At 42.9% G+C, this 27,928-nt stretch overlaps 3 protein-coding genes across 10 annotated transcripts in view; 1 reads left to right on the top strand and 2 right to left on the bottom strand.

Annotated features, from left to right (window-relative positions):
• LOC114797828 (TBC1 domain family member 25-like) overlaps positions 1–21,445 on the top strand; it is a 34,961-nt gene extending 13,516 nt beyond the window's left edge. Inside the window, exons 1-9 of one of the 8 annotated variants that reach the window (XR_003750990.1) lie at positions 12,379–12,586; positions 13,512–13,621; positions 13,723–13,877; positions 13,986–14,179; positions 14,271–14,459; positions 14,940–15,215; positions 15,963–18,169; positions 18,347–18,428; positions 21,387–21,424. Coding sequence is in view for 3 of the 8 variants with exons in the window: in XM_028993025.1 (XP_028848858.1) it covers positions 12,542–12,586; positions 13,512–13,621; positions 13,723–13,877; positions 13,986–14,179; positions 14,271–14,459; positions 14,940–15,215; positions 15,963–17,651 (2,658 nt within the window). In the remaining 5 variants the exon portion in view is untranslated. Of the gene's footprint in view, positions 1–12,378; positions 12,587–13,511; positions 13,622–13,722; positions 13,878–13,985; positions 14,180–14,270; positions 14,460–14,939; positions 15,216–15,962; positions 19,465–21,386 lie in introns of those variants that run through there. The other 7 variants (XR_003750991.1, XR_003750989.1, XR_003750988.1 and 4 more) reach the window with 7 other exon arrangements.
• LOC114797831 (peptidase inhibitor 15-like) lies at positions 20–2,467 on the bottom strand. The gene is made up of 6 exons (XM_028993031.1): positions 2,421–2,467; positions 1,713–1,992; positions 1,334–1,452; positions 829–931; positions 579–694; positions 20–367 (listed from the first exon to the last, which is right to left on the bottom strand). Exons 2-6 carry the CDS (start codon positions 1,968–1,970, stop codon positions 235–237), a joined length of 729 nt encoding a protein of 242 aa, XP_028848864.1. The 5' UTR covers positions 1,971–1,992; positions 2,421–2,467; the 3' UTR covers positions 20–234.
• A 350-nt stretch (positions 21,446–21,795) lies between the features above and the next one.
• LOC114798401 (zinc finger CCCH-type with G patch domain-containing protein-like) lies at positions 21,796–26,351 on the bottom strand. Its single transcript, XM_028994080.1, has 7 exons — positions 26,228–26,351; positions 25,261–25,923; positions 24,791–24,924; positions 24,530–24,691; positions 24,273–24,398; positions 23,450–23,849; positions 21,796–22,665 (listed from the first exon to the last, which is right to left on the bottom strand). Exons 2-7 carry the CDS (start codon positions 25,890–25,892, stop codon positions 22,527–22,529), a joined length of 1,593 nt encoding a protein of 530 aa, XP_028849913.1. The 5' UTR covers positions 25,893–25,923; positions 26,228–26,351; the 3' UTR covers positions 21,796–22,526.
• Between the last annotated feature and the right edge of the window lie 1,577 nt (positions 26,352–27,928).

Genomic DNA, 27,928 nt, shown 5'->3' with positions numbered 1-27,928 from the left:
TGCATGTAAAGGGGGCGTATGAATTGGATAAACAATATTCACATCAGAAATATGGCAACAAATTGAAAAAAAGAACACAATGACGACAGGTTACTGAAAGAATCTAATTAATAGTGGTAATTTGACACTGCCACATGCAAAAACTAAAACCTGTGTTGCAAAATGTGTCTTATTTCTGTCGTCATGGGTTCTCGGCTCATAATAACTGAATGGGTGCGGGCCGCGGTAACATCTTTAAGTCCACCTGTTGTGCTTGCGCGAGTGACCTTTGGCGCACTGGTTTTTGGTGCAGGCGCCGCCATAGCTGGAAGGACAGGCGGAGCATGGCTTCCCTGTTTTGTATGGTGGCTCGCCCACCCAGTTCCCTCTGAGGGAGGAATAGTGAAATGTCAGACTGTGCACAGAGCTCCAACCCGTAATATGTGATGCATTATCTATGCATTTAAATCTACAAGTTTTTAACAAACATATTGTTTTTAACAAACATAATTTCTAAAGTTGTCACTATGTTATTATCATTAGAACAGAGTCGCAATGCTGTGTAGACAGATTACACCACTTTTATGAAATGCACTTACTTTATAGAGTAGTTGCACACCAGTAGGACAGCCTGCTTCCAAATACTACCAAATACATGCATGTTGGAGCATCTGTTGACAGCACAGCCAATCCTGTTAGTGTTGGCCCAAACCATCTGGAAAGGAGCATGTAGACAATCTGCTGTTGAATTTTGCAACAAAACGTGCTTATTGTGTTTGCATTTGTATATTTATGTGGTAACACCTTATTAATACTAAGCGGATTCCATCCTTGGCACTCAGGCCTCACCTGTGTGTAGTGGGAGCAGATGGCCCCATTGCAGCGGTTTGGGTAGGAGAATGACTGCCTCTCGTCATGCCACGCCCGTACCATTTCAATGATGGAGCGATACCTGCAAGAAAATTTCAACAAGGAACTAGCTGTGCAGTCATAATAATTACAATAGCTGTTGTAAATTGAGGGCTTTATTCCTGAAGGTTTGCATTGCAAGTGTGGACTTAGAGACTAAAGACCAGATGTTCTTGTGTATATTTTGGTATCTTTTATCAGTATCTTCATCATTTGACAGGTACCAACTTGCCAACATATATAAGCTAAGTTGAGGACAGTGGGTGTTTAGTTGTATTTTAGTGTGTGTATGTGTTTGTATGCAGTAGAGCTGCAGTAGAGCTGCTGCTGTGATGCTTGTGCAAAGCATATTTTAAGAAACAGCCTCCAAACAACTTCCTTTATTGTTCACCACGTGCAACAGAATTTCCACAATTTCCATGTATTATAAATGTAAATGATTTACCCCCCAGAGTTGATGGACAGGTTCTGGCCCGTGTGCCTCATGATGTGATGTGGGCCGTGGTCCCATATGCAGCGAGCAGCCCAAGCGTCCGCTGTTTTAGCAAGCCTCTCATCCCACACCTATACTCGCAAACACATGCAGATAAAAGCTTAATGTATGCCACATTCAACATGCATTTCATATTATTCAGGTACATAACTAGGAACTACACATGTTAAAAAAAACACGGAAGAAATGTAAGCAAATGGATGTACTTTTTAAGTATTTATTTTACTTTAGTGTACTTTTTTTAATAGAAAGTTTTGTATGATTTACCATGCTTAAAATAATTTCCACCCACACCGCAGTAAAAAAAATTCTCTCCTGAGTCAGTTCTCACCATGTACTCCATGTTGGCCGCTGGAGGGAAGACTTGGGAGCGCACACGGTTGTGATACTCCAGCAGCGCATTCATGTCACTTCTGGAGATGTAACGCTTGCGTCGGCTGTGCGGCACGCTGGAGTTGCCGGTCACCAGGCCTGTCCACTCAAGGCCGTGAAGGACCTCAGAAGCGTTTGCTGGCATGGCATCGGCCCTCATGCATGGCATTGCCCACAAGAGGGCAGCAAAAAAGAGGCTTTCTGGGTGGTAATGCATGTCTTCATTCCAGACTGTGTCTCTGTAGGAGTCACAATAAAACAATTAATACATCACAGTGTCGACACTGTCTCCATATTTTACTCTTTTTTTTTTTGCTAAATACAGTTACAGTACAATAAAACAAATATAAAAATGTCTAACAACAATGATCATGTAAAGTTCTGTATTTAATGAAAGCAAATTACTGTCGAAAAGAGCATCAGTGAACATATGTGAATGATGCTGACATGAAAATTTTTTAAAAAGCACATTTTTTAAAAGTATATAATCTAATATCTTTACAAAAATCACCTTCATCTCAGGCTCATAACCATAATGTAGTCACAATAAAAATAACAGTTTCCTTTAAAGTAGAAGCTGTAATTCAAGATAAATCCATTAGTTAATTAGTTTGTGTTTAGTTATGACTGTACTGAATCACACAGAGAAACGAAAAAGAATACACACCTTTCAAGGTTTAGTCCAGGCGCACTGAGCAGATCTTCCCCCAAAGACCGACTGATGCAAATAACGGCAGCGACATGCGGGGCAGAGAGCTTTAACAGGGCCCACGGTCTGACGTGCAGGCACTCCTCTTTTCTCCTCTTCACAGCTTCGTCCTCCTGCTGAGGGTATGGCCCTGCGTTGGAGCCGTGATTTACTGTAGATCTCTCTCTCTGTCTCTTGACACATGCACGTACAGTGCAAACACACGCCGTTTCACTTACAGGCCCACACCTTTCCTGGGAAAAACTGTAAAAAAAAAAAAAGTTGTACTTTCTGCGATGGGGCCTATTGTATGTGGAGAATGGCTGTGCCATGAAAATGAATTAATACTAGGACACAAAGGGTATTTCATAACTGAAAATTGATTCCAAATATCTTTCAAACAAATAAAGTATAATACAAAAAGAGTGCATATTTCTGCTAAGGTGTTTGGTTTGGCAGATGCTCATCTCTCCATTAAAAATGCTTGTTTGTAATGGAATGGAATGACACAGTTTATCGTGCACCACCTTGCTTGCTTGCTCCTGGGTAAAACACTGTAAAAGGCAGAGTAAGCAACGATCAGGATGAGTGACGGCGGAGAGGACAGGGGGCCGTCTCTTCAGCTGCAGCCAGACTCTGAAGTCACCCACCACTGAGTCAGCGGATCCTTCCAGCTGTCCAGGATTCCAGGAAGTCCCAGATTCTGCGGCCCCGTGCCATGTGTAACATATGACACCGCGCAAGCCCTGGCGGTGCCAAGGTACACGGCAGCACTCCCACTTATGGGACAGTGGGGTCACTGGGGGCACTAGGAGAGGAAGCAGAGCCCATGACAGATTAGCCGTCACTCCAACAGTGGCTTTTATATTTACATGGAGAAAAATGTGAAATGGTGTTCCTGCAAATTGGATAAAATGGTGTCTGCAAATTGGATAAAATGTGGTAGAATTGGGTTTATGTGATCAGTGTGATTAAAAAAAACATTTGTGAATAAAATGCATAAAATAATATTATAACGTTGAATACACTCTGTGTTCATATTACAGCCAACCATGCTAGTTCTACACTGTCCAAATGAAGCCCAAAATTATATAACATAACCTCTGTCCAGATGCTTATGTACAGTACTTTACTCTCATTGATACTCATGCAAAGAGTAAGTAACCTCATTCTCATTCATGCAAAGAGCCTGAAAAAATGGTTGAACTTCATGTGAACACTAATGTGCTATAGCTTTGTTCCACACAAATTTGTCACAGAGCTGACAGGATCATATGCTGCACACATTGGCCCGGCTTCTGCGGCCCCACGAGCTGTGTGAAATTCCTGTCGGGTGCTACTACAAGCTCTTAAGCGGGGAGATGTGCTCTTCACGCTGAAGTTTTATCACTTGGCAAATACTCTGGCCCATGCATTTATAGCGCAAAACACCCATTTATCACCATTACGCCGTTTACTGTGAAAACGGGGGGCGCTGCCGGAGCATGATGATCTCATTCGGCATTAGTCATGGCCTCACCATGAACCCATCTGTCTGTGAAAAACGTATTTGTGTCTCATGCATATACATGTTATTCTAGGTATCAGCACTTTTCATGTATGGAATAAAGAAACACATTTTTGCATTAATAAATTAACTCTAGGATGTGAAGAATTAACCTGGATTCACTCTCATAAAAACTATCTAGATGAATATTATTCATAACAAAGAATACTGAAGTAGCATCCGGATCTTCAATAATGGGGTGTGTTGGGTAGTGCTGTGGCATCACACCTCCATGGTTGGTTCAGCTTTGTCTGTGAGTGACAGTTGTGTGCCCCCTATGGTGCTCCGCCCATTTGGTAGGTACCCACCCAGCAACCAATAAGTTGTTGTGAGAGATATATTAGTTAATGCCTTCAGGCAGGAGATACCCATTTCCAACCTGATAAATTCTATTTGGTTCCACTAATATTGCTTGACAGTAACAGAGGGATAGCAATATAATTGGTACAGGGTTTTATTTCATAATCATTTGACAGAAGGGATTGTTTTGAAATAATAATTGGAGGGTGTCGTGATTAGATGATTAGATGTAGGGCATCCATGTCATAATGTGCATAAGCCACTGTGCACTGCTGTGTGTATTGGCATAGGACATTTGTGCAAAATATTCTGTGTAACGTAATATTTTTATGTAAGTGACATATGTGACTGGGAGGACTAGCTGAAACCTCCCTTGTGTGCAGTCCCTGGGCTGGTCTGGGTGTTTTGACAGAACATTTGGAATGTTATGGCCACACGGGGGCCAGTGCATGTCTAGACACCCGCAGAAGAGGCAAAATGAAGAGGACGGCATAAAAATAAACCCCTTGCGTTCTCAGATGGCTGACTCCTGCCACAGCAGAACAAATTTTAATGAGCTGGATGCAGCAAGTGTGTGTCATGATCAAGTCTCTAGCCTGTCAGGACATTAAGCATAACACAGGTGTTCAGACAGCATGGGCTTCTCTCTTTTTTCAAACAAAAAGTGCTGGAGACCCATGAACAGAACAAAGAGGTTCTCACATCACGTCCAGTCAAAACCTCTACATTGTTGACAGAAGGAGTCTCCAGACATTACAGCAGCCGCTCCATGGTCTGCACAGTAGTGGGCACTTGGACGTGTCAATACACATGCAACTTGTAAATTATTTATTTAAATCAAGACCCTTCATGTTACGATGGATTGCAAGGAAGAAAACTCTGGTAAGTGATGAGCTTTAGGCTAAAGCTCAGTGTTAAAAATCTTGAACATAAATGTGCAAACATCAGGAGCGTGACCAGCATGCTGCTTGAAAATGCTGCTTGAACACATTGCAGTTTTATTAGTAACACAATTTCCAAAATGTTTTTCAGACCGAGGTTCGGCTGGCCAGCATGCCAGTTAAGGTGAGGCTACATCAAAGGGCAACACATCCCCATGGGTCAACACAAAAACTCTCCTTCGCTTGGGTCACAGTTCACTTGAAGGTCTCGTCGCATGAGCACTGCTGTTCTTTCAGAGGTCAGAGGTCTGAGGCACCTTTAACTTCAAAGGCAGACATAATCAAAGCAATGAAAGGAAAAGGACAAATATGTGCAAAAATCCATCAGCAAATAATAAATTACTAAAATTTTAGCAACTTACTAACAATATATAAAATTATTTTAAAATGAAAAGAAACAATACAAAGAACTCTATAGAACTTCTTGATTAGTAATGTTGATAATGATGCAAAAGGGTTTAATTTTTAATGCTAAGATTGTTCATAAGTAATATTGTTTTTGCGATTCATTTTTCCATCAATTTTGTGAAAATAGGAAAGCTTTTTTCTAGGCTGTTAAGTGTACCTTTGTTTTAATCCAAGCCACAGCCAATAATCTGTTCATTTTTGTTTGCTGAGTATAAATATTTTAGCATTTGCCTTTTAAAGTGACAGTACAATCACTGCAAAAATCTAGATATTCCTCTCAGATTTCAGACACTTACAACATAAGTCAACATCATAGCTCTGCATGCACTTACAATGGGCCCTTGTGCAGCACTTAAAATTAGCAACAGACACAGCCATGCCAGATCTGTCACATATTTAATACTTCTGTTCTCATACATCAAAAGCAGTGGAAAATGTTGACAGGTAATATAACATGTTACAGCATTGCAGAACGATTGAACTTCTGAAGAAAGTGGAGATGATAAATTCCACACGTTGAATACTTACAGGAGCAAAAAATGCAGACGTTCATGTAATAAACAATGTTAAAAAAAAACCTGACAGGGACTGTGTGTATTTTCCGGCTCACTGTAAATAAGTTACAGCTTATAAACGGTATACCGTGTATTGACCCCCACACAGACCCCCCATAGAGCAATGTCACGTTCTAAGAAACACGACAAGGGTGTGGAGAGGAGGATGTCCACTGTTACACACACAACCAAACAAAGCATACAAACAGTGCTTTTATTTCCAGTGAGCTAACAGGTACAATAAAACAGTGGACTCAGCACAGCTACCCAACATCAGTACAGCCTAAAGGAAGGAATTTTCAGCAGGGATAACTCAAACACGCACAAAAGTCAATGAAAAGGGCACATTTACATTTTACAGCATTTATCAGACGCCCTTATCCAGAGCGACTTACAATCAATAGTTATAGGGACAGTTTCCCTGGAGCAACTTAGGGTTAAGTGTCTTGCTCAGGGACACAATGGTAGTAAGTGGGATTTGAACCTGGGTCTTCTGGTTCACAGGCGAGCGTCTTAACCACTAGGCTACTACCACCCTACATAAAGCTGACAGGCTAACAACAAAGGGGTCTATCACACAAAGCAACAAGACACACGAATGAGATCTCCTTGCATATCTCCGTGGACCCTGGGGACCCCCCCCAAAAGAGTAAGGGCCTAGCAGAACCTGGGGACCTCCCGAACACCATCCGAAGTCTCTTTATATAGGCGGAGATGACCAATGGGCAGATGGTAGGTGGAGCTGGTAGGCTTTAACTCCTCCCTCAAAGTCAACCTAAAAGAGACAGGACACAAAAACACAGCCAGCCACACAGAACACGTGGGAGCATACGTCCAGGAACGTAACATGCTATCATAAAAGAAAGAAAAATATATATGTATATATACACTAAACTAAACTATACTAACTAAAACTTAAATACTGTACAGATTCTATATGAGAAAAGTAAAACTTTTCTGTACAATGAACAGGTCAAACAGGACATAACTGGACAACATTTTGTAGGATGCTTGTAAGGGGATATGTTGGATATTTCAAACAGGACACACAAGACAAGAAAAATGTGCAAAATAAGCAGTAATATGCAAAAAAAAAAATGCAGAGATGTGCAAAATGGTCAGTATGTTATCAGGTGCACAAAGCTGGAAGTGTATTGTGGTTGAATTTATCAGTCTTTTGGTGAAAACCCATCAGATAGAGTTAGTAGTAGCCTAGTGCATAAAGCACTCATCCATGAACCAGGCGACAAGGTCACAGGCTCAAATCCCGCTTATCACCATTGTGTCACTGCGCAGGACACTTTAACGGCGTCTGCTAAATGCATAAATGTAAATGTGCTTGACAGGACATATGCTAATACTTCCTGCACTACTGCGTCGATGATGCGCCCATTCACAAGGATGCACCATAGCAGTGGATGTTTCTAGTAATGAATGCAAGTTGCTGTGAAACCGAAAGAAACTGGTGCACTTTTTGATGGGTTGATGCTACATGGGCCCATATCCTGCTGTCATAGTTTTCAACCTACGTCTACCTCTCTGCAGATAGGAATAAGTGATGGATAGTTGGGTGGATGGATGAATCGATTGATGGAAGTTGCTCTAAAGCTGTGAACACTTATAGAATGAGAAAAAAACGTGCCTCAAACCAACATGCGTGGCCTATTTCCGAGGTGCTGAAGAGTTTCCAACGTATTTTTGCCAAGCACCAAGTGAAAATGTGCATGAAGAAGTGGTTGACTAACATCCACAACAGAATGCCAGGGCCTGAACGTTGCTGATTTTTCCACAAAACAGGTGGAATCTAACACTGCTGCATGATGAAGGGCTATTGTGTGAGAACTGGAGGATAAACAGAAAAAATATGAGTGAGAGGAGGTCAGTGAAGCGTAAATCTGTATTATTTGGCCCTCCCTTCCACTCTCTCTCTCCTTTCTAGCTATGCTCTTTAGCACTGTCGGGCCTGCCTTGCAATAGGCGGTTTTTCATGTCAGCACAGAGCAAACTTAGTCTTGGCTGCCAGAAAACAAATTTACTGAGCAATGTGGCCGCCCAGGAAGCCCATAAGGGATGGCGAAGGTTCTGCTCTGATCCCCATCATTTACTGGAACTTGTGGAACGGCTGATGCTTACTGTAATCACTCTGTAAAATCAGCAGATATCATTCCAAAAAGATTTGGTTTTTACGCATGTGTGTATATTGACACTGACATACAATAAAATCCATTAACTACTTAAATTAACTACTTAAATTAACAGATGGTGTGTTTCTTAGGGATCCAAGACAATTTGATGTGAAAGTTATATTAAAAAATCCTTATGTGCTATACTGCTAAAAGACATACAAGCTAATATATAAGACATATAAACTAATATGACCAGAAAACTCTCATATGATTTTTTTTTATTTAGTGCCATGAAAAATTACTATTAGGTAACCCCAGATATATATTAGTTTTTTAGAATACTAAAAATAATAATAAAACAATACAATTATAGAGTTCAAAAGCAGTTCACATTCAGCAAAGAAACTGACACCATGTGAAACCTTCTCATTGCGTTATAAAGTTGTTTTAGCTGAAGTGTATTAGAACTGGCAGACATTGATTGATCTGTTAAATGGCATTTGATTCACTGTTGGATTCTCCTTTTTATAAATGTAATTTTACAGTATTATGGTGAAGATAAATAAAATCAGAACAGTTTATTTATCTGTCACACAGGGAAGAGATCATCCGAAAACCTTATTCAAAAACTTGTGAGCAGCACCGAGATGAAATGAGAGAGATTTACTAGTTGGAGTGCCAGTGAAGCAGAGCAGACCTGTCTTCAGGGAAGCAAGGACTGGAAGGATGCGCTCCAGACGATCACGCCAGAAACAATCCGACCTCCAGTAATATGACATCACTCGTCTGGGTTTAGACAGAGCGCCCTTACTCCACAAGGGCACATTCTTACCTTGCAGCTTCCAGAACTGCCAAACACCCAGGGCAGAGACACCTTCATTATACATCAACTACAAGAAAAAGACAGACACATGGAAGAATGACACCATTGACTGTATTTTTTCCAATTCTGTTCTTTAAGTGTGTAATTGCAATATTTTGCTCCCATATATTACAGACTAAAGAGAAAGATAAACCTGAAGACATATATCTACTTTTTAAAATATCAACTTTTTATTAACACCATGTAATCTTATTCCAAAAGGTAAAATTAAATAATTCATTACAAACCAACTACTGACATTTCTGAAAAGTTGAACAATTAGAATATTCAAATATGATACATTACATGAGATATGTACACATACTGGTTTTAAATGGAACTGAACCAACTTGAATGCAACATGTGGATGTCACTCTTCAGTACTTGTTTCCTGCAGAGAACTGGAAGATGCATTATATGGTCTTAAATCAGTGTCACACTTACAGTCATCTTCAGAAACCCCATTCATGCACATTTTAATATATGCTGCTATGGAGAAGGAGTTACAACTTGCCATTGATCTCCTTCTGTAACACTTCACCATGTATGAGGTGACAGGTTGGGAAAAGACGGTCCTGTTGCACCGGTCCTGTGCTCAGAAGCAAGGTTGCAGAAGTGGAACTAAAAAATGTTATTAGAGTCTGGGTCCATCGCTTTGAAAACACCAGTATTTCACCTCGCCCCACATTGTATTGTCTGGCCGGGGTTTCTGACAACTGAATGATGGGAGATTCTGGGGCCAACAGAGAGGCGTGCTTGGATCACCGGGATCTGAATTGTCTGTCGGGCCAAGTCAGAGTGCATCAAGGGCAAAGTAGCAGAGTTCAGTGCATCAGATGCATGTGCACACACTTGCATATTCTCCGGTGCACGACAAAGACCTGGTCCAAAAAAACGTAAAAGGCCTAGTCGTCCAATTCTTCTCCTTTCCTTTAAGACAAAATTGTAGGGTGATGCCTTTGACACATTTCACTGGGCATCCTTGACTCCTGGCTTATAGATCAAACTCAGTTATGTGTAACAGGCTTAAACTTATTACAAAAACCAGAGTAAGTCATTAAGGCAGCTTCAGAAATAAGCCAAGGATCAAATGCACAATGTAGGCCAGCCATGACAGAGAAGTGATACAATAAAGCATAAAAACAGACAGTAAACCATAAAAACACATATATTATATTTTTTGCTGTCCGTGTAAGCATTGGTAGGGTACCATTTCATTGTTGTAATAATGTTGAGTAGAAATGTCCAAAACCCCAGTCAAGAAGCGTTTAAACCACAGCTACAGTTGAACATGAAAGACAAAAGCCTTTTGGTGCAGATTGGATTAGCCTGTTTGAAACAGGGGACAAGAACATCCCTCCGTGAGACCTATCCTCTTTTCAAGTGCACAAAAAACAGAGAGTCTTCTGAAAAGAAATAATAGCTGTTTGTTGCCCAGCCCTAGCACTACTAAGACTGCTTAACCCTGACCTTACACTCCTGGCATTCACCTACGACTCCACCGAACAGTGGAGGTCTGAGCCCACATCCCTTCCGATCCCTCCCTGACCTGCTTCCCTTGACATGCGCATACCAGAAGCCATGAGAACAGGTCCACTCAAACAAAGCCTTCCAGTTTGTCAGAGTTCACTGGGTTTTTACGGGTTTCTGCGCTCCTTGCATTTCAAAACATGGCATTTGGATTGTACTGCCACCTACTGAAATGAGCGAAGAAGACCAACGTTTAGGGTTTTTCGACTACATACAACCCTCGGGTAGGATAAAATAACAGAAATATTCTTTTGCTTGTGAATTGAGGGTAAGCTTTTGATATGATGTATGGTATATCATGTACTGTATTTGCCCAGAGCGACTTACAACGTACTTTCAGGTTACAGTGAAGTTATTTCTGGTTCACCAGGACTCTGTTGTAGTTTTTCTTACATAAGTAAGTTAGCCTAGGAGGAAGACCTTAAGCTGCCATTTGAAAACGACTGTGCTGTTCTGACCTTGAGGGGAAGTTCGTTCCACCACCTTTGGGCCAGAGAATAGTCTAGAGAAGAGTCTAGATTAGTGTTTTCCTTGTACCTTTAGAAATACTTGAGAATACTGAGAATGTGAGGTGCAGTATAACAATATAATAAAGGCTCTGAGGTAGGATGCTGCTTCCCTGGCTTTTTAGGCCAGCTTCAGTATTTTGAATCTGATGGGAGCGGCGTGGTGGGGCAGTGGTGGCCTAGCGGTTAAGGAAGAGGCCCCGTAATCAGAAGGTTGCCCCGATCCGCCGAGGTGCCACTGAGGTGCCACTGAGCAAAGCACCGTCACCACACGCTGCTCCCCGGGCGCCTGTCATGGCTGCCCACTGCTCACTCAGGGTGATGAGTTAAATGCATCCTTTCCACCTTGTGATGTTCAGCCATTTGAACCGTTCTGCATGTAGGGGTGTAAATTCACCAAGACTTTTTACAGGATTTTTTCTTTCTGAGACATTAAAAAAACCTCACGTAATGTAAACGTGTCTCCTAATTTCTGATAAACTTCCAGCAAATTTTGCCATGTACCATGTACATGTGAACGGTAATATTGAACGATAGTTTGGTTTTAGAGCGACTCACGTCACACGGATCATTTTAAATCATAAATAATGGGCAGTTCTAAACCAGTGCATTTAAAAGGACAGGTGATGCTCTGAAGGTGAGCCTTTCTGAACCGCATTCATTGCATCGAGGAACTGCAGGAGCCAGATGGGACGCACAAATGTTCCCAAAAGCAATTCAGTGCAAACGAATGACGTCATGTGCGCTGCCGTCATCAGCCAGCATGGGCATCCAAACACGCACAGAAAAAAAAAACAACAACGAGCACGCACAAGCAAGACATCAAAATAAAAGTCTAAAACTGAAACAAGGAAAGTACGCCAGCGTAAGCAAATTCAAAACATTGGTCAATGACACTGGCATATGCTTCAGTGTTCATTGTATTTTAAATATTACTATCAAAAAGATAATAAGCAGAACATTAAATTATGCAGTAATGTCCACATTAAAAATCTAATTAATAATAATTAAGCGCATTAATCATGTAATAAACAATCTGGGTTCTAAATAAGTCACATAAAACGGTCACCTTACCCCCCCTCCACCGGACACAAACTTCTAATAAAGATCGCGATCACCGGGGCTCTTATTTTGAAAGATAGCCTGGTTGGCAGTACAGGAAGTAAACCTCTCCGATTGCGACGTTTTCGCCGTACCAGACAAAGCGTTGACTTGGGGCAGAAAAAAAAGCGGCTACCCGCCGCGGACGTTCGCGTCTTGCTCCTCTCTAATGGCGCCGTGATCGAGTTTTGGACTGCCGCGGCCATTTCCGAGCGGACTCCCCGCCATGGCGGCCGACGAGGAGAGGGGGGTTGTGCGTGTCAAAGTCAAGGTGAGAAATGATGTGGAGATGCTGTCGCCGGCTTTCGGACTAGCTAACATTAGGCTGCATGTCGTTGCTGTTTTGTGTGTGTGTGTGTGTATATGTGTGGGGGTTTGGTCTTTAAATTTCTTTCACCGGCTTCAAGCTGTCTGGTTATTATTGGACGCAGTCACTGGGAAATTTTAAATTCTACTACGTTTTTTATTTCAGCATGTCACCGTCGTTGTGAAACGAGTACATTTTGGACAGCAGCATCATGACAACATCACCCGACGTCACCTGCCCTGTTAATTATTACATTAGAGAATTTTTTTTCGTCGTTAGGCCATAGAATAATATTGTTACAGAATAATATATATATGGTTTTTTTTTTACCTTAAAGATTATTGTTTTAGTGTTACTATTTGCCTTATATATACATGTGTATCTCGCATATGAGTGATCTCTTCAAGAAAAATTCTACAGATGGAGAATACTATTGTATTGCAAAAAATTGAGAATAGAGTCTCTTTCTCTACGCAAATTACGTCTTTTTATGAAAATAAGGCAATTCACCCATAAGCTCTTTAGCTAAATCAGTATTTGATAAATGTTTGGCCTTTTTTCTTATGCTAACAAAATAGCTCTCGGTGGTTTGTATTGTATCGGTTTCTCTTTTTTTTAGCATCTTTCGTTCCTTATCTGCAAAATAAGAATCAATACATTAACTTTTGAACGTTTATCTTTATTGATAAAAGCACAGAAAAGTAAACACTGTAATCTGTGTTATTGTACAGTGTTAATGTTTAAAGCAGAAATGATGTTTGCATGATGTTCTCTCCCTAATTTATGTCTTTTATGGCCTTGGATGCTTAAGATGACCTTAAGATGCTTGTGATATTCATAAAGATTTTTAGAACGCGTAACACTAACATTATTCATCTCTGTTTTTCAGAAATGCGAGGGAGCGCTGCCAGTAGAGTTTCGCTCTTTCGCTGTTGATCCACAGATTACATCGCTGGAAGTGCTGCAGCACATTCTCATACGAGCCTTTGAACTGAACGGGTTTGTACAAAAGGCAGTTTTTTTGTTTGTTTTTTGTTTTGCTGCTGCAGCAAATTAAAACTGACTGTCGTGTGGGTCTGCGTTCCGCTGTTTTTCTTCAGCAAACGAAATTTTGGTATTAGTTACCTCTCTCGGGATCGTGGAGGAGTGGAGGTGTACCTCTCCTTGCTCTCCGACTGGGATTTGGACGCTGCGTTTGTCAGCGCTGCTAAACCGTACCTGCAACTCAAGATGGACATTAAGCCGTCAGAAGACAGTGAGCAGACTCTCCTTTTTTTCTTGATTGTAGCTGTGTTTAGGTGTTTCTCGGTTCTTAACAGCTGATTTGGCGGTCTTGCTGTTTGTCTGCCTGCCTGCCTGCTAGGTCCTGTCCTGGAGGACTGGGACATTATCAGCCCAAAAGATGTCATCGGTTCTGATCAGCTCTCTGGGGAGAAGCGGTCGCTGGCAGCTGCAGCTCTTCCCTTCACACAGTCCCTCCTCTCCCAGGTTACTGATGATGTTCTTCACCCTGTCAGCCAGATGTTTTACCAGCCTTTCTCTGCTGCGTTCAGTCAGGTTCAACATTCGTCGCATGTTTATGGATGTCACAGCTCACCCACTTGCTGTTGTGGTTTTTTTTAACGCCTCACTCTGCCTCGAACTCCAGATGGGTCGGACGCTGTCCAGGGTCCAGCAGGCTTTGAGTTGGTCGTATGGTGAGGAGGTGAAGCCTTTCAAGCCACCACTGAGCGATGCTGAATTCCACAGCTATCTCAACGGCCAGGGCCAGCTGACACGGCCAGAGGAGCTGCGACTGCGCATTTACCACGGAGGGGTGGAGCCGTCATTGCGGAAAGTATGCGAGAGGCAAACAGTCTTGATAAAGCAGAAGGAACATGGAAATAGTTGTGAACATAAATTCACCGTGTACATTTACCAAGGACTGGAGTAAGGCACAATTTGTGTTTTTTTTTTTTTTTTTTTTGTGTTTTTTTGTGTATTTGCAAATGCTAATGCAAGATCAATAGAATGACAGACTTAGGAATGTCCACACACTTTTTAACCACTTTATTACTATTAAATATGAGTGTTTGAATGGCAACTACAAAGACAAAAACAATGGGCAAAATAGTTTAGGTTTAGCTTCTATGTGGCGTAAAAGCACTGCTATAAGCAGCATTGTTTGGTTTAAGTGGAGAGGTCCCAGTTTCCCACTTTGCACACTTCTACTTTTATTTTAGCAAAATTTTGTATATTTAGTACAGTAGACCTACTGCTTTTCTTGCAACGATTTCTTTTTTCATTGCATTTTGCTTTTCTTTGGTCACCCTCTCAGGTAGTATGGCGATACCTCCTCAACGTGTATCCTGATGGGCTAACTGGTCAGGAGAGAATGGACTACATGAAGAAAAAGACTCGAGAGTATGACCAGCTGAAAAGGGAATGGACTGCCAGGGCCAGCTCCGAAGATCTGGAGTTCATCAGGGGAAATGTGCTGAAAGACGTGCTCAGAACAGACCGGGCTCATCCGTACTATGCTGGTTCTGAGGACAGTCCCCATCTCACCGCCCTCACTGACCTGCTGACCACCTTTGCAATCACCCATCCGCAGGTCTGCATTTGTCACAGTTATGTTAACGTTGTATTCATGTTACCAGCATGAGTTCAAATAGGACAAAAATAGACTGAGCAAAGCACCGTCCCCACACACTACTCACCAAGGGTGATGGTTAAAAGCAGAGGACACGAAATATAACCTGACCATTACATAGCTACTTAGAGTTTTGGTCAGAGGTTGACATACAATCCCCATGGGAGTGAAAGTGAAGTCATTGTCATTGTGATAAACAGCAAGCACAGCACACGGTGCACACAGTGAAATTTGTCCTCTGCATTTAACCCATCGCCCTGAGTGAGCAGTGGGCAACCATGAAAACAGCGTGTGGTGACTACCTTCCGAATAGTCTGTTTTTGCTTTGTTACAAATGTTGAATTTGGCACCGTCTGTCAGTGTTGCGTATACATTGTATAAATACACCGAATACATTTTTTTGCATTATGCAGAGTTAACAAACAATAATTAAGTGCTAGTGCTAGCAAGTGTACTGAGTGCTAGCAATACCCACAAGTTAAACAGGGTTTCAACTTGTGACTTTTTGGTCTTCCGGTTCATAGGAGAGTGTGTTACCTGGGCTACTACCACCACCATACCCCGTTGGTGATTGTACCTCAAGTGTCTGATACAGAAAAGCCTTTGCAACATAAAGTCTAAGCTTATGTTTGCAAATTAATGGTGTATGAAAAAGCATCAGTCCCGAGGCTACTAATTACTTTGATGTTCCTGCTTCTTTATCCATAGGTGTCATACTGTCAAGGAATGAGTGACATCGCTTCGCCAATCCTTGCTGTAATGGACAATGAAGCTCATGCATTCATCTGCTTCTGTGGCATCATGAAAAGACTAGAGGGCAATTTCCGGCCGGATGGTCAACTAATGTCAGTGAAGTTCCAACACCTTAAACTGCTCTTGCAGTATTCTGACCCTGAGTTTTATGCCTACTTGGTTTCGCGAGGAGCCGATGACCTCTTCTTTTGCTACCGATGGCTACTTTTGGAGCTTAAAAGAGAGTTTGCCTTCGACGATGCTTTACGGATGCTGGAAGTTACCTGGAGTTCTCTTCCCCCTGACCCACCTGAAACAGAGGTGGAGCTGGTTGGGCCACCCCTTGAGTCAGAGAAACCCTTGAACTTCGAGCAAGGGTGTGGAATGGCAGTGAGTGAGGAGAAGGAAGAAGAGCAAAAGTTGAGGCAACGGAAACGTCACATGCTGAGGCCCTCAAGAGAAGAAGCGGATGGAGAAAGGAAGGTCACCGTTGAAGAAAAATCTAAATATGATGCAGGGTGTTTACCTCGTGATTATGGGGTTAAGAACAATGGCGAACCTGTCCCTCCTTTTGAGAAGCAGCCCAGTTTTGGTGAGTTTAAATACTACAGTGCTCGGAACGATGAGAGTTTTGACATGGGGGACAAAGAATCTGCAGTTTCACCGATGGAATTTCAATCCCCTCATGTGCCATCATCCCTCCTTCCTTCACGGCAGTCTACAGAAGAAAGCGAGGAAGACCCTAGCGAGAGGGAGCCCCTCATCCGGAGCCAAGCGAAGACTTCAGAAATGGAGGCGAGGATTTCACCCAGTGGAGAGGCTGCGTCTCCAGCTTCTCCTTTACCTCCTCACCTACCCAGCTGGATAAATGGTTCCAGCCAGCCCACCTGGAGGGGGATGTCTCCAGAACCGGCACCTTCAAAATGCCATTTGTCCACATTAACTAATGGGACACCAGCATCACCAGAGAAAACCTCTGCGAGATTGGCCTCCTCGCCTTCAACATCTCATGGAAACAAGGCCAATTCCCCATCTACTCTCACTGGAAAGCCTACCGTATTGTCGCCATCTTTCTCATGCCCTCAGAATCGCTCGTTGCTTTCTTCTCCTGTCCTGTCCTTCGGAAAGTCTACTTCCCTTCCTAAGCCTTTTTCCAGTAACCTCCCCTCACCGAGCTCCAAAGCCTCCAGCAGCGTGATGAACTCTCCAAACTCCAACAAACTGGAGAGCGGCACAATTAAACCCTGTTCCCTACCGCCGCCTCAGGAGTTCGGCAAAGGTAATCCCTTCATGCTGTTTCTGTGCCTCTCAATTCTACTGGAGCACCGGGACCACATAGTCAAGAACAGTTTAGATTACAACGAACTGGCCATGCACTTCGACCGCCTGGTACGCCGACACAACCTTGGACGGATATTGCAGCGGGCCAAAGCCCTCTTTGCCGATTACCTCCAGAGCGAGGTCTGGGACTCTGAAGAAGGGGACGAGGTCAGTCTGGACTCGCCCACCACCGCTGAAGCCGGCCTCCACTCCCCCAGCACCCGGCCGGGCTGCCCGTCTCGGCACTCCCCGACACAGGCGCCGTCGCCCAACTCTACGTATAACCTTGCGTCGACCGTTCCCTCTCCCACAACTCCCGCTGCCCTCTCGCCGTCTTCGTCCTGATGCCTTCCCAGCAGCATTCTGTGTACGCAAAGAGACGTTTACGAACAAAGCAACACGTTCACGGGTGCTCCCCTTTTCATCCACGGCACCTCCCCCTGTTTTCTAAACCCAGAACCAGCGGATTAATTGCTCTTGCATCAAACCAGGAGGGCAGCCGCTAGTGCGCGCCGCCTCCAACGCATGTGAAGTCTGCAGCCGTCCACTTCTCCTGATCTGATGGCATCCGTCGTCCCCAGTTACAGTCGCCGTAGTGATGAAGGGGTGTTCGTTCCACCATTTCCTTGATTGCATCCCTTTCCTTCTTGTTTTATTTTGCCCACAGCCTCAGTGGCCTTCTCTCTGCATTTCTTCAAACAAACTAAGGTGTGATTCCATTTTTCTTTTTTTTTTTTTTTGCCAGCTACAGCCATTTAGTCGGGTGGGAAAACAGAATGAAGTGTGCAATCACAGTCCCCCTAGTTACACAGGAGGATGTGGTTTCGTTGCTGCAACTTGGATTCGCCAAGGATGTTGTTTAAGTAAGTGGGTGTAGAATTTGACTTGTTTAAACCAGTCTTTTTTTTTTTTTTTGGTGTTTAGCATTATCACTCATTTGTCTCCCTCTTCGTTTGCTGTGCTTCTGTTTACTTAAAGGGAAGTACTAATCTGAATGATTACTGTTGTTTCTGTGCATGACCAAAGCTTTATGATCTTAGGGCTTATTTATTGCAAATCCTCGGTTTGCCTCAGACGACCCATCAGTGTTTCTAGTTTTGGAAACTTTTCTCATCTAATTCGGTGAGTCTCAATCAAGTCGTTTTTTTTCTGGTGCATCATGAAGTACATCAAGTGCAATATTCAGTTTACGTAATGGATAGACAGGTAATTTTATTATTCCTCATTCTGTCTCATTATTTCAATTCCTTGTAATATTTAAATGATAGGTGCTCATAGGGTGAAGTGGTTCTTTGTTAAATTGCAAAGTACAGATGCTTTTATGTTTTAGTTATATGTAATTTTCAAACACGCATCCATAAATGTGAATCAGACACATGGGCTGGCTGTATGTCTGAATATGTTTCATGAGATGAAATGATTTCAGCCATAGGGTAAGTTCACGTCTGAATATGTTTCATGAGATGAAGTTGTTGCTACTGTAAGGTTCTTGCAAATTTTTCTTACCACTATTGCTTCAATTTTTGCAAAATTCAGCTGGTATTATATGACTTTGGTGCTCATTCCCATCGTTTAGTTGAGAAGGCACTGTACACAGTTAATACAAGGTTGCAGCCCTGAGGTTGTTACTTCCTATGTTTCCCCACCATTATGTTAACATTCATAATGAGGCAAGGTGAGCAGTGAACAGGATGTTTGGAGAAGGTGTCGCCCTGTCAAGATTCCGTGGGAATAAAAAGGAATATCCTTTGGTGGTTTTGTCTCATGAAACCTTTTTTTTTTATTTATTTATTTTTTTTACATACATTATACCATCTTTACCACCAAAGGTTAGGTCTTATTAATTAATTGCCAATAATGGCCTACTGTATTAAGCATGTCATTATGAAGTGTGTTTTGTTTAAAGGGACCTCTTTATGTTCACGTAATCCTGACGGACCCATGGCAACAGATACTGTTTCAGCATGTGCTGCGTTGGTCCGTGGAGTTTGTGCAATTGGATTGGGTCTTGTAGTATTTGATGGGATTGCCCGACGCGGGGTAACTCGAGTCGATGCCTTGCACAAAAAGACCTGTTTAATAGACTTGACACAGTTCTGGGCATTTATTTATATGTCTTAACACCAAGTGTTCTTTTCCACCCCCCCCCCCCCCACCCCCCCCCCCCCCCCCCATATGTTTCACTTAAAAGTGCTCTCAGTGGGTTCTTCACAAGGACCAACTGAATTTTTTCGTTCTTTTTCTAAAAATAGACATGTTGCTGGCCTTTTGGTTTTTTTGTTGTGATCCTTAATAAGGTTATGTGTGTGAAAATGTAGGTTTTGTATCATACTGTATATTTAATATTTACTCATGGAAATTGTTGCTGGACTGAGTGCTAGCAATACCCATATTTGTAAAATAAAGGTCATTTAACTTAACTGTGAATGTGCAGACGTCTTGGGCTAAAATATGCAATATTAGTATGGTCGCTCCTGATTGACTGACTGTTCTTATATTCACCACTAGGGGGGGCTCAGCTGTCACTAAAGGTATGGTCCTGACATTTACAGTATTTATCAGACACCCTTATCCAGAGCGCCTTAGTCATTAGTTACAGGGACAGTATCCCTGGAGACAATCAGGGTTAAGTGTCTTGCTCAGGGACACAATGGTAGTAAGTGGGGTTTGTAACCGGGGTCTTCTGGTTCATAGGTGTATGTCTTACCCACTAGGCTACTACCCAGTTATTATCATAAACAGCAAGAAATCACTAAAGATACACGGAAGCAGTGCCACAGAGGCCCATGTGGTTGGTCAGGATTGAGGTGGTAGATGATATCCTGGGCTGTATTGTTCAATGGCCAGTTTGATTCCTGAGGTTGCGTTGGACAGTTTATTCCAAGATTGTTCACCTTAGGCCAAGCTGAAATGGCCTCTGCAGTTGGCATAAATCATACATTTCTTACACTAGTGTGCTGTCCTCCTCTCCAGACTTTCCACATTCATCCAGAAGAGGGCCTCATAGGTTCAGTTTATCAAATGTCTGTGTGTGCGTGTGTATACAGTATTTTTCAAAATAATAGCAGTGCTGTGCAACTAACCAGAATAATCCAGGTTTTTAGTATATTTTTATTGCTACATGGCAAACAAGTTACCAGTAGGTGCAATGGAATCTCCAAACTCTGAATCCACAGTACACAGTGAAGACAGTGAAGCATGGTGGTGCATGATATGGGCATGTTTCTCTTACTATGGTGTTGGGCTTATTTATCGCATACTAGGAATCATGGATCAGTTTGCATATGTCAAAATACTTGAGGTCATGCCCTTGAAATGGGTGTTTCAAAAAGACAATGACCCCAAACACACTAGTAAACGTGCAAAGTCTTGGTTCCAAACCAACAAAATTAATGTTATGGACCTTAATCCAACCAAGAACCTGTGGGGTGATATCAAAAATGCTGTTTCTGAAGCAAAACCAAGAAATGTAACTGAATTGTGGAATGTTGTTAAAGAATCATGGAATGGAATAACAGCTGAAAGGTGCCATAAGTTGGTTGACTCCAAACCGCATCTATAAAAACGGTGGTCATACAACAAAATATTAGTTTAGTGATTCACAGGTTCGCTAAATCCTAGAAGCAAATATATTGTACAATATATTTTTGCGTTTGTACAGTCAACGGCAGACTTCTGATTTTTTTTTTTAACACACCCCTTTCAACTGACAGCCTTAAGAGTGTGCATATCATGAATGCTGGGTCTTGTTTGTTGTCTGAGATTCTACTGCACCTACTGGTAACTTGTTGCATGGTAGCAATAAAAAATATACTAAAAACCTGAATTATTCTGGTTAGTCACATTGCACTGTTATTATTTTGAACAATACTGTGTGTGTCAGTGTGGGGGTATCTCAGCAAAAGAAATAACATAATACTGGACTTTTTTTTGCCACACTTCAATGAGACACTTGCTGCATGATAGATAATCTCTCATTAGATTCATTAATAAGGTCTTTATCTCCAGCCATTGTTGTGACCTGTTGTGTCCAGTGGAAACCAGCAGCTTATCGGTCTCAGACTTTGCCCCTTCTTGCAGGTCTACCTCTGAATACCGTCCGATCTAAACAACTAATACAAAATGCAGCAGCATGACTGATCTTCAACCTTCCCAAATTCTCCCACACCACCCCACTGCTACACACCCTCCACTGGCTCCCAGTACCTCGCACGACCCTCCAGTACTGCTCGCCTGGTCCCACCACCGCTGAAGGTACGCAGAAAATGCTCATCTAGACTCTTCTCTGTCTTGGCCCCTCGGTGATGGAATGAACTTCCCCTCGAGGTCAGAACAGCACAGTTGCTGAGTATTTTCAAATGACAGCTTAACACCTTCCTCTTTAGAGAATACTTAGACTAACTTGTAACGTTCTTATAATCTGACTTTTATGCAAGAAAAACTACAACAGAGCGAAATAAAATAATTTTATTTATAGTTGGTCCTAGTGAACCAGAACTGATAGGTTCATTGATGGCAACATGAAAAAATGTTTGTAAGCCTCTCTGGATAAGGGCATCTGCCAAATGGAATAAATGTAAATGTTTGTATGAATGTCGTTGCCAGAATAATGATAACTGTGGGCTGTAAATTCTGGCACAATCAATGAAAATCAGAAAAAAATTACACCAATGAAGAACTCTAATACTTTCATTTAATGAATTCACAGCTCAAATGCAAATTATTATGGAAAATATGAGCAAAATAAGGCTACAGCCACACAATGGATAGACAGACTGGTAATGGGTCAAGAAAAATTAAATAAAAATGTGGCATTGATAATGTACATGCAAGGAGCATGAAGCCTTTCCAATTATTAAAAGTGTATTTACTAATGCATCAATTCTCAGTTGGGGTGAATTAAATTATGAAAAACAAGTGATCTGACCTTTTATGGACTATTCTAATCTCTTGAGATGTAATAGCATGGATTTGGCAGAAAACAGGGTGCCGGTCCAAGATCGCCACACTGGGGGAAATCCCAGACACCTTGCCAATGTTCCGAATGAACTCAATAAAATAAATCTTACCCAAGTCCATTTAGAATACAGTTGTGACCGTGACTCTCACGGTGAACATGCAAACAAAACAACCCTAATAAACCAATGAGACACAAGCGTGGAATTTGCGTGGACCAGTGTCTGTTAATCAGTCCTGTGCTCGACCGCAACTGAAGGAGCGTCAGAATTCGGTCATTTTCTTGTGGGTGTCTGCTTTCCTCTGCTCTCTCTGGATGGATCGCTCCTGGGCCTTCAGCTGTGTCAGACGTTTCTGGGCTGAGGTGAGTTTTTCCTCCAGGTGGCTGATCATCGCCGCATCCCTGGAAGGAAAAAAGAAACAGAAGCTTTCTTGTTCCATCGTCCTGTACGATCTGCCCAGTTTAACACTGGTGAACCTGGAACTTGGGGCAGGTTAGCACATCTGGGTGGAAATGCTGGTACTCTAATGGTTTTTTTTTTGTATTTCAAGGAAACGTCAGAAAATTATAAAATGATGGATGAGGAATTGAATTCTTCCAGGAGACTAAATTCATCTGTAACTTCTGTTTTAAACACAACTACTCCTAGTTACTGGACCCTCTGATGTGTTTGACCAGAGACTACAGTGGTGGCGGCGCACACCCAACACAGATTAGTTACTGACATCGACTGCTGACGGCATGAAGTCACACGTCCCCCACCAGGCAGATACTGAGCCGCAACCCAAAATCATCCAGTGAGTCGACATCCTGATGTTGGAAAAGTCATGTCTGCACCAACTCCAAATTACAACGGTTCTTGGCAATTTTTATTACACTCATTGCATGAAGTGTCTGACATCATATGAATCATTTGGGGATAAGAATTCTGATCTAAAAAAAAAAATAAGGAAATGAAAGCACCGATCTGCACGTATTAAAAAGGAAAGCACTATTTAATTTCCCCTGACAACAAAACTGTGGGAAGTTCTCAATCACAGACTCTATCCTCTTTACCTCAATGAGTGTGTAAAAACACTTTGGGGGGGGGGGGGACAATGACCTCATCCACCACTTCCAGCACATAAAATACAGAGCTGATGTTACTCAACAAAACCGTGAGTGTGGCTGCGAGTGCGTGACCTACCGTCCGTTGCGTCTGGCCAGTGACTCCGTGATCTGCTTGATCTCTCTCTCTGTCTGCATCACTCTTTCTGTGGCCTGGAAAAGCTGGACGTTCAGGGACCTCTTTGTGGTCTTGCAGCCCCGGTAAGCATCCTCCCCCGGCTTCCGTTGAACCAGAGCAGTGACTGCGGTGGCCTTACAGTCACCGAGCTTGTCGTTCAGGAAATCGAACACAGTGGGTCGCCCCCCGGCTGTGGAGATGCGCTTCCTTTTGGCTTTCTTCTTGCCACCAGGCTGGGAGCTGGCGATGGCCTGCTGGGTCTTTCTCACGGTCAGCTCCGCACACTGGTCCAGAGAATTGCCTTTGGGCAGAACCACAGCCTGCACCGGCTCCACCCGGCCCTCGAGAGATTTGCCCAGGCCTGTATAGAACACAGGTCATCCATGCAGCACTTATACAGGGAAGTTGTGGAAGCAGAGAACACAGTTTGTTGTGTATAACTGCAGTGTATCACATAGACAATCACTTCACTTCAAGCTTTTAAAAAATGTTAATCAAACTGTACTTGTCTGGTCGAATTCAAGGCCCAATTACAGCTCTACCTATGGACAATTGCAAACATCCATGCACATGTTGCTATGACGATCTACAAAGTTCATATGTGCAAGACAAATAATCTCACTATCTGTTGAGCAAATGAGATCAGATTTGATTTGATCTCTCTCTTTGATAATTTGTTTTAAAGCAAATAATGTGGTAAAATAATCAACTCCTCCATGATCATTCATAATCGTTTATTGGACACTCTTCTCATTCATGACACACACATACAAACATGTCTTACCCTTCCCAAATTCATAGCCCATTTTCAGCATGAGCTTGGAGCCAATGCCTCTTGTGTGCACTTCCCAGGCCCCGAATTGTGTGCTGCTGGCTGGGTTCCACTCTGCCTCTGTCCTGGAGTCGACCACTGTACATACACACACACACACACACACCGTTCAGGCACAATCCATAAGACTCTTGGTGTAATATGTAATTCAAGCTGCTTAACAAAGCATTGCAATCACTGCCAGTGATCATTACAATTCCAACAGGTACCTTTAGCGTAGGCTTCAAATTCCTCTCCAGTGTCGTCCGAATCTGATTCAGACGAGGGTATATCGTCCTGCCTCATGGGGGGGATTATACAATCAGCCTCCACAACTGCTTCCTTCAGCAGCAGGGAGTCAAACTTGATGGTGTAATAACCATTGCTAAGCTCTTGATGTGATAAAGGAGAACCAATAATTAAGTAATGGGGAAAAAAAAAAGTTGAATAATATGAGAAAGTGCAGTGAGTAAAACATGCCAGATACTCACCTGTTATTTTGGCCGGGTACCAAATGCCATCCTCATGTTTGGCCAGGCAGGAAGAGCCCTCCTGTAAATTGCTGATGTCTGTTTCAAGGAAGTCTCTGAGCTCGGATGCACACACCACCTCGCCATGGGAGAACCTAGGAGGAGGACACGTGGACACTGAGGGTGAGAGAGGAATGCTTAACAGTGCCGTGAAAGTTTAAAGGTGGAAAAGGAGTCAAGGAAGTCAAGGAACCGATTTTTGGTAGGACATTAGATGGAAACATTCATACCGTCCAAATTTACCCTAAAAAGCAATCATACACGACAAATTTATCTGTGACTTATATAAACGAATCCAAACTCGCCGGTATGTTCATTTGGTCAAGTGTGCCAGTGCAAGGGTGCTTTTTATAAAACCTTCCTTGGTTTGGAGAATCCAGCAAAGACATGATCTGTTAAGTAACCATCACTCCATATATGAAGGTCAATACCTGCAATTGTCCATGAATCTGCATTTGTCCTCCAAGAAGAATGGACATGGCTTCATTGACCTGTGTGTAGGGTGAATATACAGTACTCTCACTTGTGCCTCCACGCTGTCCCCATCTGGTGGTTCTGTGCCAACCACCATCGCATTGTGATACTCTAAAGTTCCCCAAGAAGTCCGGTACGGTGCCCGTACTCTGGTGCCGCTGAGTGCATCTTCTTCCTCCTCCTCATAGTCATTGTCGTCATCGCCTCCTTCCTCATCCTCCTGTGCCTCAGGAGCAGACAGTTGGTCGGAATTTAATGGTGCACCATTGGCACCAGAAAAACCAGCTACTTCAGAATAGAAAGCAGCATATTCCTCATCCAGTCCACCCTCCTGCGTCCGTGTCTGTGCAGCTTCGCCGGCGGAGATCTGTGCATGAAGGTCGACTCCTTCTAGACTGGCCAGCAGCTGGCTCTTCCTCACTGACAGGAGGCTGGACTGCGTCAGCTCGATGAGCTGACGGAGGTCTTCCTTCAGCCTCAGCAGGTCCGACTGATCGGACGCATCCAGGCCAGCAGACAGGGCGTTCTCCACCTGCTGCAGCTGGGCGCTGTAGGTCTGAATAGCAGCTTCAAGGCTCCCCTCGTCCATGGCGAAGTTGCACAGAGGAGGACCATCTAGGCTGAAAAAAATATAACGATAGCATAATCAGCCTTTAAAAGCCTAAATATTTTAATGCACAGCAGTGTACCCTGCACTTCCAACGCCCAGTTTTTACACAAGACTGGGATGAAAGCAATAAAATGAAAAACTAACTATGACCACGTCAGACCGTAATTTTGGATGAAAACAAAACACAAGATATGCAACTAAGCGAAGTACCACTGTTTAAAAGCTAGCTAGTGTGCTAAGCTAAGGCTAAAGCAATTAACCAAAGCAGTGCAGTAACGCCGAGTACTTTGCACTTAAGAATATTCCGAACCAACCTTTTAAAACCCCGATTTACTGATTTTTTTTTAAACAAACGTCCTCTGGTTGTGGAATATTAAGATATCAATTTCACAGCTGGTCCACAATGTATGCAGGCATCCTTATTTCTTCGGACTTCTTTGAGCACACTGACTGCCGGGAAAGTGTGCCATACTGCCACCTGTTGACCGGAGGACATAGCGACCAGACATTGTATTTTCATATTTTCATTTCGTTTCATATGTTTCCAAGTTGATTTTATTTATGTGGACGTGCTTGTATTACCAACATCATCATCAGCAAAGAGGCAACAGTACAAAGTAAATACAATAATAACGTTTCTCAACAACAGCGGCCTTGTGCTAATAACAAACTGATGACGTCATTTTGACCGTAACACGTACAAAGGTCGCAAATGTCATCATTGACATAATGAAACGCGTGGCAAATCAATTTAATTTAACAACCGCAGGTTTGGGGTTAAATGCCTAAACGCCTACTGATTTCTATTTCTGATTTCTAAAAGAATGATAATGGTTATGCTGTTTATTAAAATAAACAGGAGGGGTTGCCAGGTTTCACAGTCTTGGATGAGAACTTGTTTCCAGTTTCTGGCAATATATGATGTCAGTGTTAATTTTGTCAGAGGCCACAGCTATAATAACACAAATAAGGAAGTTTCAGTGCAGACAACGTAATAAAATTCATAATCATCTCCAAATCTGTGATACTTTAGTTTTCATTTCTGCATTTCCTGTGCCCGGGGAGGTTTGAAGAGGAAACTAGCTTCAGATAAAATTAAGTGGATCAAGTGGACTGGAGATACTGGATGGAGGGGCCCTTCGCTCACTCAAAACCCTGCACTCTGCACCCTGCATCTGGAGCCTCGGCCATTAACCCACAGTCTGGGAGTCCCACTGTGTCTCGTGCTGTCGAGGCGTCGGAAATGGACCTCTACAGGATTTACCTTGCTGGGAGAGACGAGGACTGCCTTGGGATTCCGCAGGCCGCCCACTCGCCCCGAGCCATGGGTCTGCTGCCAAGTTGCTGTTTACCGTGACTGCGGTGCGTGTGACCAAAACTCACCCCGCCTGCTTATCACAGGGAGAAGTCAGCACACTATAAATGAGGGATGTTGTGATTGTTTTCTTTTCCCGGTGACGTGGTGGTTAGCGACGTGGCCTCACGCCTCCAAAGTTGTGAGATTTGAATCCTGACCTTGTGCGGTGCAGCGTTTCCCAGCGTTTTTTTCCACATTCACATTTACGCCATTTAGCAGACATTTACATTTACAGCATTTATCAGACGCTCTTATCCAGAGCGACTTACGATCAGTAGTGACAGGGACAGTCTCCCTGGGGACACTCAGGGTTAATTGTGTTGCTCAGGGACACGATGGTAGTAAGTGGGGTTTGAACCTGGGACTTCTGGTTCATAGGCGGGTGTCCACTAGGCTACTACCATGGAAACATTCCATGACGTTTATTTGTGACAATATTTGCCTAAAGAAATACACAAGCTACGGATACTGGTGACATGGGGACATTGGCTGTGTCGCAGGCAGATGGAACATTGTGTTGAAACCGGTCTAATGTGCAAACTCACTGACAACACACGTCATGGGACAAAGATGACTTAACAAGAAAAGTAAAGCACGTCAGCGTGGGGCGGCGTTTTCCGTGGCCGAGCCTCCCAAAAAGACAACACCCCCGGGCCAG

Source organism: Denticeps clupeoides, chromosome 10 (genome assembly GCF_900700375.1).
Source record: "Denticeps clupeoides chromosome 10, fDenClu1.1, whole genome shotgun sequence".
NCBI classification, from domain to species: domain Eukaryota; kingdom Metazoa; phylum Chordata; class Actinopteri; order Clupeiformes; family Denticipitidae; genus Denticeps; species Denticeps clupeoides.
The sequence above is the reverse complement of the archived record's forward strand: the minus strand, read 5'-3'. Positions and strand labels throughout refer to the sequence as shown.

Bases quoted from the DNA above. Each gene is read 5' to 3' on its own strand.
- LOC114797831 (XM_028993031.1), bottom strand. From the start codon at position 1,970: ATGCATTACCACCCAGAAAGCCTCTTTTTTGCTGCCCTCTTGTGGGCA. The intron at 932-1,333 runs GTAAATCATTTA...ATTTTCTTGCAG, and splicing joins CTGTCCATCAACTCTGGGGG to GTATCGCTCCATCATTGAAA. The intron at 695-828 runs GTGAGGCCTGAG...GCTCCTTTCCAG, and splicing joins TCTGCTCCCACTACACACAG to ATGGTTTGGGCCAACACTAA.
- LOC114798401 (XM_028994080.1), bottom strand. From the start codon at position 25,892: ATGGACGAGGGGAGCCTTGAAGCTGCTATTCAGACCTACAGCGCCCAG. The intron at 24,399-24,529 runs GTACCTGTTGGA...GTGTATGTACAG, and splicing joins ATTTGAAGCCTACGCTAAAG to TGGTCGACTCCAGGACAGAG. The intron at 23,850-24,272 runs GTAAGACATGTT...TGTTCTATACAG, and splicing joins GGGCTATGAATTTGGGAAGG to GCCTGGGCAAATCTCTCGAG.